General features: G+C 53.9%; 1 protein-coding gene across 2 annotated transcripts; it reads left to right on the top strand.

Annotated features, from left to right (window-relative positions):
• The first annotated feature begins 794 nt into the window (after positions 1-794).
• Positions 795-15,926, top strand: SLC1A5 (solute carrier family 1 member 5). 2 transcript variants are annotated; one of them, XM_019015032.3, is made up of 8 exons: positions 795-3,396; positions 6,256-6,298; positions 6,671-6,718; positions 8,270-8,436; positions 11,909-12,142; positions 13,427-13,621; positions 13,723-13,857; positions 15,079-15,926. In XM_019015032.3, exons 1-8 carry the CDS (start codon positions 2,831-2,833, stop codon positions 15,314-15,316), a joined length of 1,626 nt encoding a protein of 541 aa, XP_018870577.2. In that variant the 5' UTR covers positions 795-2,830; the 3' UTR covers positions 15,317-15,926. The 2 variants fall into 2 exon arrangements, with proteins under 2 accessions (XP_018870577.2, XP_063557551.1); XM_063701481.1 differs by lacking the exon at positions 795-3,396 and adding an exon at positions 3,505-3,557.
• Positions 15,927-16,534: the final 608 nt, after the last annotated feature.

Below are 16,534 nucleotides of genomic sequence, written 5' to 3'. Positions count from 1 at the left end.
ATTCTCCTGCCTCAGCCTCCCCAGTAGCTGGGACTACAGGCGCCCGCCACCATGCCTGGCTAATTTTTTGTATTTTTAGTAGAGACGGGGTTTAACCGTGTTAGCCAGGATGGTCTCGATCTCCCGACCTTGTGATCCACCCGCCTCGGCCTCCCAAAGTGCTGGGATTACAGGCGGGAGCCACCATGCCCAGCCGAAAAATTTTTTAAAATATTTATTTATTTATTTTGAGACGGAGTCTCACTCTGTCACTAGGCTGGAGTGCAGAGGTGTGATCTTGGCTCACTGCAACCTCCGCCTCCCGGGTTCAAGCGATTCTCCTGCCTCAGCCTCCTGAGTAGCTGGGACTACAAGTGCATGCCACCATGCCCAACTAATTTTTGTATTTTTAGTAGAGACAGAGTTTCACCATATTGGCCAGGATGGTCTGGATCTCCTGACCTTATGATCTGCCCACTCTGGCCTCCCAAAGTGCTGAGATTACAGACATGAGCCACCATGCCTGGCCTATTTTCATGTTTTTAAAGATAAGGTCTCACTATGTTGCCCCGGATGGAGTCTAGTGGCCAATCGTGGGCACGATCATAGCTCACCGCAGCCTTGAACTCCTGGCCTCAAGGGATCCTCCTGCTTTAGCCTCCCAAATACCTGGGACTACAGGTGCGTGCCACTGCATCCAGCTTGTTCTTCAGTAATAATAACAATAACAGCAATCGCAGCAGTAGTATTTGACTTTCTTCTGAAGGGCATTTTTGTTAGAAACAAAAGAAGAGAGAAAGAACAAAAAATTTTAAAGCACAAATAAATAACTTTATTTTTTTGAGGTGGAGTCTCGCTCTGTCACCCAGGCTGGAGTGCAGTGGTGAGATCTCGGCTCTTCGCAACCTCTGCCTCCTGGATTCAAGCAATTCTTCTGCCTCAGCCTCCTGAGTAGCTGGGATTACAGGCATGTGCCGCCACACCCAGCTAATTTTTGCATTTTCAGTAGAGACAGGGTTTTGCCATGTTGGCCAGGCTTGTCTGGAACTCCTGACCTCAAGTGATCTGCCCGCTTCACCTCCCAAAGTGGTGGGATAACAGGCGTGAGCCACTGCGCCCGGCCGTATTATCTCATTTGAACCCTTGCAACACTCAAGGCGGTATGACTTATTATTATTCCCATTTACACATATGAAGACTGAGCCTCATAGAGGTTGTAAATTACCTGAGGCCTCACAGCTGCTGTAGGAGGAAGCTTCTGACATTACCACTACAATCTTTGAGCAAGCGTGAAAGCATGAAATGTCACAGAACAGGCTAGAGATGGGAAAGGAATGAGGATTTCAACACTGTCAGGTGGAGCAAGGAATCATAATTCATTGTTAACCTCCCAAACGGCCACTAACAGAGAATTTGGGGAGGCAGCAGAGTGGGTGCCGTTAGGGGCTTGGGAGGTGGGCATGCACGTGTCATCCTCTCTAGGTGTGGCCTCAAGGTGAATGACTTCCTCTGCCTCTGGGGTTCAAGCGATTCTCCTGCCTCAGGCTGCCAGTAGCTGGGATTACAGGCACGTGCCACCACACCAGGTAATTTTTGTATTTTTAGTAGAGACGGGTTTCACCATGTTGGCCAGGCTGGTCTCGACCTCCTGACCTCAAGTGATCCGCCCGCTTCACCTCCCAAAGTGGTGGGATTACAGGCTTGAGCCACGGCTCCCTAAATAAATACATCAATTTTATTTAAATCTTACAGCAATCATATGAGACAAAAGCTTTTAACACCTGCACTTTATATTCGAGGAATTAAAGTTCTCAGAGGCGACTAAAGACCAAACTCAGGGCTGAGGAGTTCCAAAGCTGAGCTGAGTTGCAAATGAATCACCGAGGACCACCGGAGCTTTCTAGCGACCCTCGCACCAGGGAACGAACCCCTGTGGTTTAAGGGCTCCAACCCACAACCCAATTCCTTTGGCGGGAAACATCACCCTCCCAAGGCCCCGCCCCTTCCTGGCCCCGCCCCGTCGTCTCTGGGCCCGGATCCTGGAGATGGGTATTATTAATCGGCCTTCTATGGGGGACCTGGCCCATCTCGGGTATCAGCCCCGCCCCTACTCGCCCAGTCTCCGAACGCTCTGCAGCCAATCGGCGCCCGCGGGTCGGTCCCCGCCTTCTCAAGCCCCGCCCCCTACCCTTATCCCTGGCAGCTTCCGCTAAACGGGCTCAGAGCCACGCGGCACGCCCGGGAGGCTTTCTATGGGCTGGTAACCGCTACTCCCGGACACCAGACCACCGCCTTCCGTACACAGGGGCCCGCATCCTACCCTCCCGGACCTAAGAGCCTGGGTCCCCTGTTTCCGGAGCTCCGCTTCCCGGCCCCCAGATTCTGGCATCCCAGCCCTCAGTGTCCAAGACCCAGGCAGCCCGGGTCCCCGCCTCCCGGATCCAGGCGTCCAGGATCTGCGCCACCAGAACCTAGCCTCCTGCAGACCTCCGCCATCTGGGGGCACTGAACCTCCTGGAGCCAAGGGCCCCACGTCCCACCCAGAGAAACTCTCGTATTCCCAGCTCCTAGGGCCAAGGAACCCAGGCGCTCCGAACTCCCAGCTTTCGGACATCTGGCACACGGGGCAGAGCAAAGAAGCCTCATCGCCCAGCCTGGGGAATTTAAACACTCCAGCTTCCAAGAGCCAAGGAACTTCAGTGCTGTGAACTCAAAACTCTAAGGAGCCCTCCAAAGTTCCAGTCTCCAGGTGCTGTTACTCAACTCAGTCCTAGGAACGTCGGGTCCTGGGAAGGAGCCCAAGCGCTCCCAGCCAGCTTCCAGGCGCTAAGAAACCCCGGTGCCTCCCATCATGGTGGCCGATCCTCCTCGAGACTCCAAGGGGCTCGCAGCGGCGGAGCCCACCGCCAACGGGGGCCTGGCGCTGGCCTCCATCGAGGACCAAGGCGCGGCAGCAGGCGGCTACTGCGGTTCCCGGGACCAGGTGCGCCGCTGCCTTCGAGCCAACCTGCTTGTGCTGCTGACAGTGGTGGCCGTGGTGGCCGGCGTGGCGCTGGGACTGGGGGTGTCGGGGGCCGGGGGTGCGCTGGCGTTGGGCCCGGAGCGCTTGAGCGCCTTCGTCTTCCCGGGCGAGCTGCTGCTGCGTCTGCTGCGGATGATCATCTTGCCGCTGGTGGTGTGCAGCTTGATCGGCGGCGCCGCCAGCCTGGACCCCGGCGCGCTCGGCCGTCTGGGCGCCTGGGCGCTGCTCTTTTTCCTGGTCACCACGCTGCTGGCGTCGGCGCTCGGAGTGGGCTTGGCGCTGGCGCTGCAGCCGGGCGCCGCCTCCGCCGCCATCAACGCCTCCGTGGGAGCCGCGGGCAGTGCCGAAAATGCCCCCAGCAAGGAGGTGCTCGATTCGTTCCTGGATCTTGCGAGGTCAGATCCCGCTCCCCCGGGAGGTGGGGAGGAGTGTTACGGATGGCGGGAGTGGCCACGTGGACAGGACGGGGCTTTGGGGCCCCTGGAGCAGAGACTTCCCTCTAGAGTCTTAGGAAAACTCGACAGGATATTGAGGGGAGGCTCCAGCCCTCGGGAGTGTGAGTCTAGTCTCCTGGGGAAGGGGGTTTCTAAATCTGGGGGCCTGGGTACATAAGTGGGGTCTTGTAGAGGGAGAAGAAAGTGATCTGGGGAGACATAGGAGGGTCTGCCTAGGGGAGAAAGACACTGAGGGGAGGGGACCCCAGGAGGAACTTTTGCGGGGGGAATCTTTGCGTGGTCAAGGGCCCCAAGATGGGGCTTCTAGATATAATTTGGGGCCAGGGTCGGAGAGTTTGGGATCCCTGGGTAAGGAGCCCCTGGAGGATCTGAGATCTGAGTAACTCCCACCAGGCCCTCTTCCCAGCCCTGGGGCACCCCCACACCACGTGTCACTCGGACATAACCAGGCTCTGTTTTTGGCCTCCGCTTCCCGCCCATTTCAGCTGGGGTCTGGCCGCTTCCCCTTTATCTTTTAGATCAGCCCTGCCACCCCTGCCTTTCCCTCCCGTTTCCTCCTCTGTCTGGGCCACCCCCTAGCAGGCAGCCCAGAAGAGGACCAGTTAGAAAGGGGAGCAGATTCTTTTCCTTCTCCTGGCCTCTGCCCCGCGCCCCCAAGAATGGCCTCCCCCACTTTGAGGAGGGCGGGGGGCAGAGGCCCCCATGCGCTTGCCTTTAGGGCTTGCTGACACAGTGTCTCCACGGTGGGGACTTCCTGGAAGTTGGGGGAAGGAAATGATGAGTCACCGAACAGGGTTCCCCAGCCTCTGGGGCGTCAGTGCAGGCTGAGATGCGAGACTGGGGCAGGCTTGGTGTCCCGAGTTGAAGCCTGGGAGCACCTTCTGGCGGGGGGAGATTAGCTGGGTCCTGGCCCAGCCTGGGCCTGGGTGGTACAGGCGGACCTTCAGGCAGGCACACCCACTCCGAGGCTGTTTATGAGCACAGGCCTCCCCTGCGTGCCAAAACAGCTGTAGCTCACACTTGGCCTGCCACACAGGCTTATAACCAAATAACATACAGCTGGACACATTCACGCAGACACTCAGCTGAGGCTGTAACATCTCAACAAACACATGGCCAGATACCAGCGGTCATACACACGCTCACTGTGTACTAAGACCCCTGTAGCACAGCCGTTCAGTGATGCCACCAGCCACGCCAACATCTAAACACAGGCTCAAGAGCACACAATACACACTCACATACACACCTGTGTGGTCACACACCAATAAACTCATGCTTTTTTTTTTTTTTTTTTTTTTTTGAGACAGTCTCTGTTGCTCAGGCTGGAGTGCAGTGGTGCGATCTTGGCTCATTGCAACCTCTACCTCCTGGATTTAAGTGATTCTCGTGCCTCAGCCTTCTGAGTAGCTGGGATTAAAGGGGTGTGCCACCACGCCTGGATAATTTTTGTGTTTTTAGTAGAGACGGGGTTTCGCCATGTTGGCCAGGCTGGTCTCGAACCCCTGACCTCAAGTTATCTGCCCACCTCAGCCTCCCAAAAGGCTGGAATTACTGGCGTGAGCCACCGCACCTGGCCAAACTCATTCCTCTACCATGATGTTATTTTACTGTACCGTGATGCATGGCTGGCCATCCATGGACACTGTCCCATACTGCTGAACCTTAACCTGCACCCAAACCATTAACATTTGACAGATTGTATATGGACACATGGCATTGGCTGTACACCGGTCATTGGTGAGAGGGAGCATGTGGAGTGGTTGGGGCTATGGAGCCAGCTGGCTGGGTTCAAATCCCAGCTCTGCTATTTTCCAGCTGGGCAATTTTCTTTACCCTTCTGGGCCCCAGCTTCCTTTTCTATAAAATGGGGTAATAGTGATTATCCCCAAGGCTGTTGTGAGGATGAAATGGGTTAATTTGTGTCAAGCACAGGCCAAAATGCCTGCCTGCCACACAGTAGGTGCTGTAGATGGCTTAGCTGCTATATATATTTTTTGAGAGAGTCTCACTCGGTCCCAGGCTGGAATGCAGTGGCATGATCTTGGTTCACTGCAGCCTCAACCTCCTCGGGCTCGAGTGATCCTCCCACCTCAGCCTCCAGAGTAGCTGGAACTACAGGCACATGCCACCACACCTGGCTAATTTTTGTATTTTTTGTAGAGACACGGTTTCGTCATGTTGCCCAGGCTGGTCTTCAACTCCTGGCTCAAGCGATCTGTCTGCCTTGGCTTCCCAAAGTGCTGGGATTCCAGGCAAGAGCCACGGCGCCTTGGCCTTAGCTACTATTTTCATCTTAAGGCAGACACTGTCACACAAGAGTAAGAGTAGCCTTGTAAACACAGATGCATATTCATGAGATATGAAGCCGTCCCTTGTCTCCCTCCCTGCCACCGCCTCCCAACACACCCAGATCCTCCCCCATACTCTCAGAGCCGCTGGCAGGCCCTCCAGGAGGAAGTGGCTGATGCAAGCTGTCCAGGGTATTAAGTTTGCTGCATGGGGTGGAGCTGAGGCCCGGGGCGACCTGCCCTGGCCTGCCGTGGGAGGCCAGCATTCCTCACCCCGAACCCACAGTGCCTCAGGGCTAGCACACCAGCCTCTTGGGGCTGAAGGAGGCTGACTCCCCACGTCCTGCAAAGGGGCCCAACCCTGCCGGGCTGAGGCATGAGTAGGGGCTGTGTTTGCGTGCAGGCCCCAAAGCTTCCACTCGCTGCCTTAAAACGCCAACCCAGCCTCTCAGACAATGCTGCCTCCCACTATGGTATCTAATAACCCTCTGTGTGTCTGTCTCTGCAGAAATATCTTCCCATCCAACCTGGTGTCAGCAGCCTTTCGCTCAGTGAGTCCTCAGGGGTGTCCTGAGGGGATGGGGGTGGACAGGGAGGGATGCCAGCCAGGGGGAGCCCTTGCTACCTGATTTTGGTTAGTTCCTGGAAAAATGCATGTCAATGAGAATACGGGCTCAGAGCCTCCTGTGAGTTTTAATTCTAGCTGTGTGACTCTGGGTAAATGTGTTTACCTCTCTGAGCCTCGGTTTTCCACCTCTGGAAAATGGGGGTATTGATCATCCTGCCCCATGGGGTTGCCAGCAGATGAAATGAGATCACATTGAAAGGATGTGGAAGGGCAGGCTTTGAGCATTGTTAGCTTGGCATGGGGTTGGGAGGCCCTGGTAACGATGGACACTGACTCTTCCCAACCCCACCTACAGTACTCTACCACCTATGAAGAGAGGAATATCACCGGAACCAGGGTGAAGGTGAGAGCAGTGGGAGGCAGCGGGGGCTCTACCTCTTTGCCCATTGCTGTAACTTTTTGGTTTTATTTCTGCCTTAGTCTTTGCTGTGGAATTTGATTGACACTCTGCAGTCCTTCCCCAATTTCTGTCTTTTCTGCCCTCTGGATAGGTCTCTACTTTGTCCCCTCTTTTCCCGCCCCAGGTGTCCAGGCTCTTCCTTTCTCCCTTTATCCCTCACCCACCAACCCCATTCCGTGCTGCCCTCTCCCTGCCCCCTTCCATCCACCCTCAACCTGCTCAAACTGGCAGCCAGCCAGAGGTTTTTGTTGTTGTTTTTCTGACACAGGATCTCTCTCCATCATTCAGGCTGGAGTACGGTGGCACGATCACAGCTCACTGCAGTCTTGACCTCCTGGGCTCAAGTGATCCTTCTCACCTCAGCCTTCCCTGTAGCTGCGACTATAACACACCTGGCTAATTTCCGTATCTTTTATAGAGACTGAGTTTTGCCATGTTGCCCAGGCTGGTCTTGCACTCTCGGGCTCAAGTGATCTGCCCACCTTGGCCGCCTCGCAAAGTGTTGGGATTACAGGCGTGAGGCACTGCTCCTGGCCCCGAGGATCTTTTCTTTTCTTTCTTTCTTTCTTTTTTTTTTTTGGGACAATTTTGTACTTGTTGTCCAGGCTGGAATGCAATGGTGCGATCTCGGTTCACTGCAACCTCCGCCTCCCGGGTTCAGGTGATTATTCTCCTGCCTCAACCTCCTGAGTAGCTGGGATTACAGGCATGTGCCACCATGCCCGGCTAATTTTGTGTTTTTAGTAGAGATGGGGTTTCTCCATGTTGGTCAGGGTGGTCTCGAACTCCCCACCTCAGGTGATCCGCCCACCTCAGCCTCCCAAAGTGCTGTGATTACAGGCGTGAGCCACCGTGCTCCGCCCAAGGATCTTTTCAAAACACAAATGTGACCCTATCTCTGCAGTACCCAGAGACCTGCCATGTGCCTCAGTGCCTTCAGGAGAAAGTCCAGTCTCCTTGCTACAGTCTATGACCAAGGGGTCCCTGTGAGGTCAAACCCCTGCCAGCCTGCCTGGCTGCCCATCCTTAACTAGTGACCCTGCCCAGATTATTCTACTCTAGCCACAGTAGATTATGGGTCTTCTTTGAATGCCCAAGTTGCACTCATTTCTAGGCTGTTGCACATTCTGCTTCCTCTCTGTAGATCCTTCTACCACCCTTCTTTACCTGGTTCACTCCTCTTGTCCTCCAGGTCTCAGCTCAGATGCTTCTTCCTCCAGGAAGTCCCCCCTGACTGCCCCCTACTCCCCAAGCTGGCACTGCCCTCTCTTGGTTCCCACACTCCCCTGGGCTCCCTTATTCCAGTCCCACCTACTCTGGGCCATCCCTGACAACTAATATATTTCCCCTGGACCTGGACTGGGAGCCTTGGGAGGAAGGGGTCTGAGGGCTGCCTTGTCTCTGCTGGGTCCCAGTGGTGCCAAGGACAGGCCCTCAGTGACTGTGCAGGTAGACTGAGTGTCCCTTCCACCCCGATCTGTTCCTTGCCCACAGGTGCCCGTGGGGCAGGAGGTGGAGGGGATGAACATCCTGGGCTTGGTAGTGTTTGCCATCGTCTTTGGTGTGGCGCTGCGGAAGCTGGGGCCTGAGGGGGAGCTGCTTATCCGCTTCTTCAACTCCTTCAATGAGGCCACCATGGTTCTAGTCTCCTGGATCATGTGGTAGGTGGTGGGAGAGGAGGCTCGGGGTGGGTGGGGTTGCAGGGTCGGTCTGCTGCCAGAGGCAGGTGCGGGGCATTCTGTTTGGGATGGGGCACCCTCTATTTACTCTTTGGAGCCAGATGACCTGCATTTAAATCCAGCATTGACCATTCCCTGTCTATGTGATTTTAGGCAAGTGATTTTCCTTCTCTGCTTCAGTTTCCTCATCTATAAAATGGGAACGGCACTTTGGGAGGCTGAGGCCGGTGGATCACTTGAGGTCAGGAGTTCAAAACCAGCCTGGCCAACATGGTGAAACCCCATCTCTACTAAAAATACAAAAAAATTAGCCAGGCGTGGGGACACGCATCTGTAATCCCGGTTACTTGGGAACCTGAGGTATGAGAATCACTTAAGCCTGGGAGGCGGAAGTTGCAGTGAGCGGAGATCGTGCCACTACCTGGGGTCAGAGGGAAACTGTCTCAAGAAGAAAAAAAAGAAAGTGAATACAGTACACGGAAGGTCTTAGGACAGTGCCTGGCTTATTGCGTGCCTACAGTAAATCCTAGTAGCTAATATTTATTGGGCATTTTGCTTGTATAACTTCTGGATACTTCCCACTGGCCAGAACTTGGGTATCTAGCCTCCCTTCTCTGCACAAGTGGCTGGGAAAATATGCCTTTCTTCTGTGACTTACAAGAAGGGACTGGGGAGATAACTAGTCAGTGATGATTGATGGGCGACCGATGATCGAGTAGTCTAGGGAAGTGATGTTGGGAGGCTTTTATTTTATTTTATTTTTTTGAGATGGAGTTTCGTTCTTGTTGCCCAGGCTGGAGTGCAATGACGTGATCTCGGCTCACTGCAAACTCCGCCTCCCGAGTTCAAGAGATTCTCCTGCTTCAGTCTCCCGAGTAGCTGGGATTACAGGCATGCGCCACCATGCCCGGCTAATTTTGTATTTTTAGTAGAGACGGGGTTTCTCCATGTTGGTCAGGCTGGTCTCAAACTCCCGACCTCAGGTGATCCGCCCACCTCGGCCTCCCGAAGTGCTGGGATTACAGGCGTGAGCCACCGCGCCCGGACTTGGGAGTCCTCTTGGCTTGGAGCCATCCCTGGGATCTTCACAGCAGGAGAGGGTGATAATAACCCCACCTGAAGTTTATAGATCACTTATTGTCTGTTAAAAGCTTTAGCTCCTTTCAACTGGCATCTCATTGCATCCTCCCAGCATTCCCATGAGGAATCTATTGGGTGTTGTGTAATCTGCAATCTGACTCATAGGACCTCCCTCCGGGGGTTGTTGGGAAGATTCAACATCGTGTTCAAGGGCAGAGCACATCGAAAATGCTTCATACCTGGGAGTTGTTATTAAGACCCAGGCCATGGCCTTTCTAAAATTTGTATTTATTTAATTAATTTATTTATTTAGAGACAGAGTCTTGCTCTGTCGCCCAGGCTGGAGGTGCAGTGGCACAGTCTCAGCTCACTGCCATGTCTGCCTCCCATGTTCAAGTGATTCTCCTGCCTCAGCCTCCTGAGCAGCTGGGACCACAGGCACTCACCATCACACCCAGCTAATTTTTGTATTTTTAGTAGAGACAGGGTTTTGCCACGTTGGCCAGGCTGGTCTCAAACTCCTGACCTCAAGCGATCCACCCTCTTCGGCCTCCCAAAGTGCTGGGATTTCAGGCATGAGCCACCGCTCCTGGCCTTCAAATTTTTATTTTAAAAATGTGTTTTTTGGCTGGTTGTGGTACCTCACACCTGTAATCCCAGCACTTTGGGAGGCTGAGGTGGGAAGATTGCTTGAGGCCAGGAGTTAGAGGCTAGCCTGGCCAACATGGCGAAAAACCCTCTCTACAAAAAAATACAAATATTAGCTGGGAATGGTGGTGTACACCTTTAATCCTAGCTACTACTCGGGAGGCTGAGGCATGAAAATCGCTTGAACCTGGGAGGCAAAGGTTGCAGCGAGCCAAGATTGCACCACTACACTCCAGCCTGGGCAACAGAACGAGACTCTGTCTAAATAATAATAATAATAGTAATTTAAAAAAACGTTTTTTTGAACTAGGATCTCGCTCTGTTGCCTAGGTTGGAGTGCAGTGTGGCATGATCACAGCTCACTGCAGCCCGGACCTCCTGGGTTCAGGTGATCCTCCCACCTCAGCCTCCTAAGTGGCTGGGACTACAGACCCCAGCCACAAAGCCTAGCTCATTTTTGTTGTTGTTGTTGTTTAAGAAACTGGGTGGCCCGGTGCGGAGGCTCATGCCTATAATCCCAGCACTTTGGGAGGCTGAGGCGGGCAGATCACGAGGTCAGGAGATCGAGACCATCCTGGCTAACACGGAAAAACCCTGTCTCTACTAAAAATACAAAAAATTAGCTGGGCATGGTAGCACGCGCCTGTAGTCCCAGCTACTTGGGAGGCTGAGGCAGGAGAATCGCTTGAACGCGGGAGGCGGAGGGTGCAGTGAGCCGAGATCATGCCACTGCACTCCAGCCTCGGCAACAGAGCGAGACTCCATCTCAAAAAAAAAAGAGAGAGAGACATGTTGCCCAGGCTGGTCTTGAACTCCTGGGCTCAAGCGATCTGTCTGCCTCCACCTCCCTGCATGCTGGGATTACAGGTATGAGCCACTGTGCCTGGCCTATTTTTATTTTTTGTAGAGACTGGGTCTTGCTGTGTTGCCCTAGCTGGTCTCGAGAACTCCTGGCCTCAAGTAATCCTCCTGCTTTTGCCTCCTAAAGTGCTGGGATTATAGGCATGAGCCACTGTGCCCAGCCTCTTTATCTTTCATCATCTGCAGAGAGCGTATTGGCTCAAGTCATGCTAGCTGCCATAGCAAACCAACCCAGGAAGTGTGAATGGCACACACTGATGGACATTTCTTTCTGGCTCCCATGTGAAGTCCAAATCTGGTGACTGCTTCACGTGGTGATGGAAGCACTGAGACTTTTTTTTTTTTTTTTGAGATGGAGTTTCACTCTTGTTGCCCAGGCTGGAGTGCAATGGCATGATCTCGGCTCACAGCAACCTCTGCTTCCCTGATTCAAGCAATTCTCCTGCCTGAGCCTCCCGAGTAGCTGGGATTGCAGGCATGCGCCACCACGCCTGGCTAATTTTGTATTTTTAGTAGAGACGGGGTTTCTCCATGTGGGTCAGGCTGGTCTTGAACTCCCGACCTCAGGTGATCCACCCGCCTCAGCCTCCCAAAGTGCTGGGATTACAGTTGTGAGCCACCGTGCCCGGCCTGCACGGAGAGTTTTATCTCCGGGCTGCTCTACCTTTGAGGGGAAAGAGAGCATGAGATTGGCATGGGGGCTTCAGGGTCCAGGCCTGGGAGTGGTGCCCATGCTGAAGCACATATTGCTGGGGCTTCTCCTGACCTCAGGAAGGCGGGAAGATGTGGGCAGGGTGCTGAGCCTCACGCCTGGCCACTGGGCCCGTGGAAGAGGCAACAAGCTGTCTCCTGTGTTACTGATCAGGTACGCCCCTGTGGGCATCATGTTCCTGGTGGCTGGCAAGATCGTGGAGATGGAGGATGTGGGTTTACTGTTTGCCCGCCTTGGCAAGTACATTCTGTGCTGCCTGCTGGGTCACGCCATCCACGGGCTCCTGGTACTGCCCCTCATCTACTTCCTCTTCACCCGTAAAAACCCCTACCGCTTCCTGTGGGGCATCGTGACACCGCTGGCCACTGCCTTTGGGACCTCTTCCAGGTACGGCCTTGGGGTGGGCTAGGGTGGGATGTTTAATCCGCTAAGCGGCATGGAGTGGATGAAATTTTCTCTGCCCGGGACATTGTATCTGGGTACAGGGGCCATACTTCAGGAGATTCTCATAAGGTCCTGGATTTATCCCCGCCCTTAAAAAGATAGGAAATGATTGCCCTAGAGATTTATTTCCCTCTTTCTTACACTGCCTCCCCGTGGCCCTGGAGGCACTCTTTTTTTTCTTTTGTTTTAAACAATGGTGTCTTGCTCTGTTGCCCAGGCTGGAGTGTAGTGGTGTGATCTCAGCTCACTGCAATCTCTGCCTCCTGGGTTCAAGTGATTCTCTGCCTCAGCCTCCTGAGTAGCTGGGACTGCAAGTGTCCACCACCATACCCAGCTAATTTTTGTGTTTTTAGTAGAGACGGGGTTTCGCCATGTTGGCCAGGCTGGTCTCAAACTCCTGGCCTCAAGTGATCCGCCCACCTTGGCCTCCAAAAGTGCTGGGATTATAGGTGTGAGCTGCCATGCCCCTGGGGGGCTCTTAAGTTCTGCTCTGATTCAACCTCAGAACTCCTTCCACCGTCTCTCCTGGGCATTTCATTCATCCCTGCTGACCCTGTCCCCTTCCAAGACAATAGTAATTCTTAGTGTATTATTGGTGAGAGTCAGCAGGACCCAGACATTAGAATTTAGGTGTGAATTGTGTGGGTATTTTGGGAGGTATAGTCTATACTCTCCCAGGGGTTCCAGGACTCATAGATTTTGTAATCCTGGTATTGAGTTCCCTAGTGCTGCCTGCTTGTGGGAAAAGAGCTTAGATATAGCAAGTGAGGGCTGGGGGGTGGAGTCTGGACATGGTAGGAGGGAAGGGGGGTCTAGGTTAGATGTGGGGGCCTTGGGCCAAGGGACAGACTGGGGACGTGGGTGGGACTTCGGCTGGGCAGGTGGTATGGGCAGGATCTGGTGGGCGGGGCTTTGGCTGGGCAAGTGGTATGGGCGGGATCTGGGTGGGCGGGGCTTTGGCTGGGCAGGTGGTGTGGGTGGGCTCTGGGTGAGCGGGGCTTCAACTGGGTGGGTGGTGCAGGTTAGACCTGGAGGGTGGGCAGTCTTTGGCTGGTTGGGTGAGAGGGCTTTGCTTAGGCAGGCTCTGGTGGGGATCCACTAGGTGGGGTGGGTGGGGCTTTGGCTGGTTGGGGTGGGGTAGGCGAGGCCTCACCTGGGCTGGACCTGGAGGGTGGGCGGAGCCCCGGTCAGCAGGTTAACCTAACTCAGCTCCCCCATCCCTTGCAGTTCCGCCACGCTGCCGCTGATGATGAAGTGCGTGGAGGAGAATAATGGCGTGGCCAAGCACATCAGCCGTTTCATCCTGCCCATCGGCGCCACCGTCAACATGGACGGTGCCGCGCTCTTCCAGTGCGTGGCCGCAGTGTTCATTGCACAGCTCAGCCAGCAGTCCTTGGACTTTGTAAAGATCATCACCATCCTGTGAGTGTCAGGGGGCTGCGGATGGGACCCCCGGACCCCTATTGACCCCCATCTTCTCCCACAAGAGAGGCATCTGCCTAACCTCCCACCTTCTCCCTCAGGGTCACGGCCACAGCGTCCAGCGTGGGGGCAGCGGGCATCCCTGCTGGAGGTGTCCTCACTCTGGCCATCATCCTCGAAGCAGTCAACCTCCCGGTCGACCATATCTCCTTGATCCTGGCTGTGGACTGGCTAGTGTGAGTGTGGGTCTGGAGACTGGGGCAGGGCCAGGGGACCCCTGGGAAAGAGGATGAGTGAGTGAGAGTCCTTAGAGCCTCTGGACAGAAGAGGAAGAGAAGAAGGAAGGAATTCTGGAGGAAATGGGGGGAACCTTGAGCATTCCTGAGGGCAAGGAATGGCATCTTTGTGGCTCTAACAGGGACGTCAGAAAAGTAGAGCGTCTGTGTGGTGAATACAGCAGACTCTTCAGCCAGACTGCTCAGGTTCACATCCCAGCTCCAGCATTCACTGTTGTGACCTCGGGAAGTGCTTAATCTCCCTGCGTCTCAGTTTCTCCATCAGTAAAATGGGGAGAAGAACAGTCTCTCCCCCTTAGAGATTAGATAACAGACACACACCCCTTAGAGCAGCCCCCAGTAAGCAGTAATTGCTACATAATTATTTGCTATCACGATTAAGCTATTAAGAGTATAAAGATTGGAAAGCAGCCAGGCACGGTGGCTCACACCTGTAATCCCAACATTTTGGGAGGCCCAGGCAGGTGGATTATTTGAGGTTAGGAGTTTGAGACAAGCCTGACCAATATGGTGAAACCCCATCTCCACTAAAAATACAAAAAAATTAGCCGGGTATGGTGGTGTACGCCTGTCCTGTGATCTCAGCTACTCAGGAGGCTGAGGCAGGAGAATCGCTTGAACTTGGGAGGTGGAGGTTGCAGTGAGCCGAGATTGTGCCGCTGCACTCCAGCCTGGGCAACAGAGTGAGATCCTGTCTCAAAAAAAAAAAAAAAATTCTGGAATTGATTATTGGCAATGGTTGCACAAGTCTGAATATACTAAAAAATACCAAGATGGACACTTTTAAAAGGTTAATTTTATGGTAGGTGAATTATAATTTTTTTCGAGACACAGTCTGGCTCTGTCACCCAGGCTGGAGTGTAGTGATGTGATCATGGTTGTGATCACTGCAGCCTCCACCTCCCAGGCTCAAGCGATCCTCCTGCCTCAGCCTCCTGAGTAGCTGAGACTATAGGTGTGCACTACCATGCCTGGCTAATTTTTTTTTTTTTTTATATATACAAAGATGGGATCTTACTATGTTGCCCAGGCTGACTCCAACTCTTAATTTTTACTTTTTAGCTTCCAGGGGGAGAGAGGCAGGAGGCTTAGGCCTTGGCCCTTTCCTTCCCTCTCCCCCTCCCCCTCCCGCTTACTTTGCTGTCATTTCTACCCCTTTAGTGACCGGTCCTGTACCGTCCTCAATGTAGAAGGTGACGCTCTGGGGGCAGGACTCCTCCAAAATTACGTGGACCGTACGGAGTCGAGAAGCACAGAGCCTGAGTTGATACAAGTGAAGAGTGAGCTGCCCCTGGATCCGCTGCCAGTCCCCACTGAGGAAGGAAACCCCCTCCTCAAACACTATCGGGGGCCCGCAGGGGATGCCACGGCTGCCTCTGAGAAGGAATCAGTCATGTAAACCCCGGGAGAGACCTTCCCTGCCCTGCTGGGGGTGCTCATTGGACACTGGATTATGAGGAATGGATAAATGGATGAGCTAGGGCTCTGGGGGTCTGCCTGCACACTCTGGGGAGCCAGGGGCCCCGGCTCCCTCCAGGACAGGAGATCTGGGATGCCTGGCTGCTGGAGTACATGTGTTCATAAGGGTTACTCCTCAAAACCCCCAGTTCTCACTCATGTCCCCAACTCAAGGCTAGAAAACAGCAAGATGGAGAAATAATGTCCTGCTGCATCCCCACCGTGACCTGCCTGGCCTCCCCTGTCTCGGGGAGCAGGTCACAGGTCACCATGGGGAATTCTAGCCCCCACTGGGGGGATGTTGCAACACCATGCTGGTTATTTTGGCCGCTGTAGTTGTGGGGGGATGTGTGTGTGCACGTGTGTGTGTGTGTGTGTGTGTTCTGTGACCTCCTATCCCCATGGTACGTCCCACCCTGTCCCCAGATCCCCTATTCCCTCCACAATAACAGAAACACTCCCAGGGACTCTGGGGAGAGGCTGAGGACAAATACCTGCTGTCACTCCAGAGGACATTTTTTTAGCAATAAAATTGAGTGTCAACTATTTAATCAGGTGTTCTTGAGAATTTGACTTAAAGCACTGGCCACTGCAATGACAGTATCTGCTCATCAAGAAACACCACTGGGCTGGGCATGGGGGCTCACACCTGTAATCCCAGCACTTTGAGATCACTCCAGGCCAGGAGTTCAAGACAAGCCTGGGCAACATAGTGAGACGTCGTCTCTACAAAAAAAATACAAAAATTAAGGCCGAGCACGGTGGCTCACACCTGTAATCCCAGCACTTTGGAAGGCCGAGGCGGGCGAATCACGAGGTCAGGAGTTTAAGATCATCCTGGCCAACATGGTGAAACCCTGTCTCTACTAAAAATACAAAAATTAGCCAGACATGGTGGTGGGCGCCTGTAGTCCCAGCTACTCAGGAGGCTGAGGTAGGAGAATTGCTTGAACCCGGGAGGCAGAGGTTGCAGTGAGCCGAGATCGCACCACTGCACTCTAGCCCGGGTGAAAGAGCAAAACTCTGTCTCAAAAACAACACAAAAAATTAGGCAGGTGCAGTGGTGCACACCTGCAGTCCCAGCTACTCAGAAGGCTGAGGTGGGGAGGATTCCTTGAGCCCAGGAGTTTAAGGATGCAGTGACCCATGATCATGCCAC

This window comes from Gorilla gorilla, chromosome 20, assembly GCF_029281585.2.
Source record: "Gorilla gorilla gorilla isolate KB3781 chromosome 20, NHGRI_mGorGor1-v2.1_pri, whole genome shotgun sequence".
Classification (NCBI taxonomy): Eukaryota; Metazoa; Chordata; class Mammalia; order Primates; family Hominidae; genus Gorilla; species Gorilla gorilla.
This window is presented reverse-complemented; position numbering and strand designations above follow the sequence as displayed.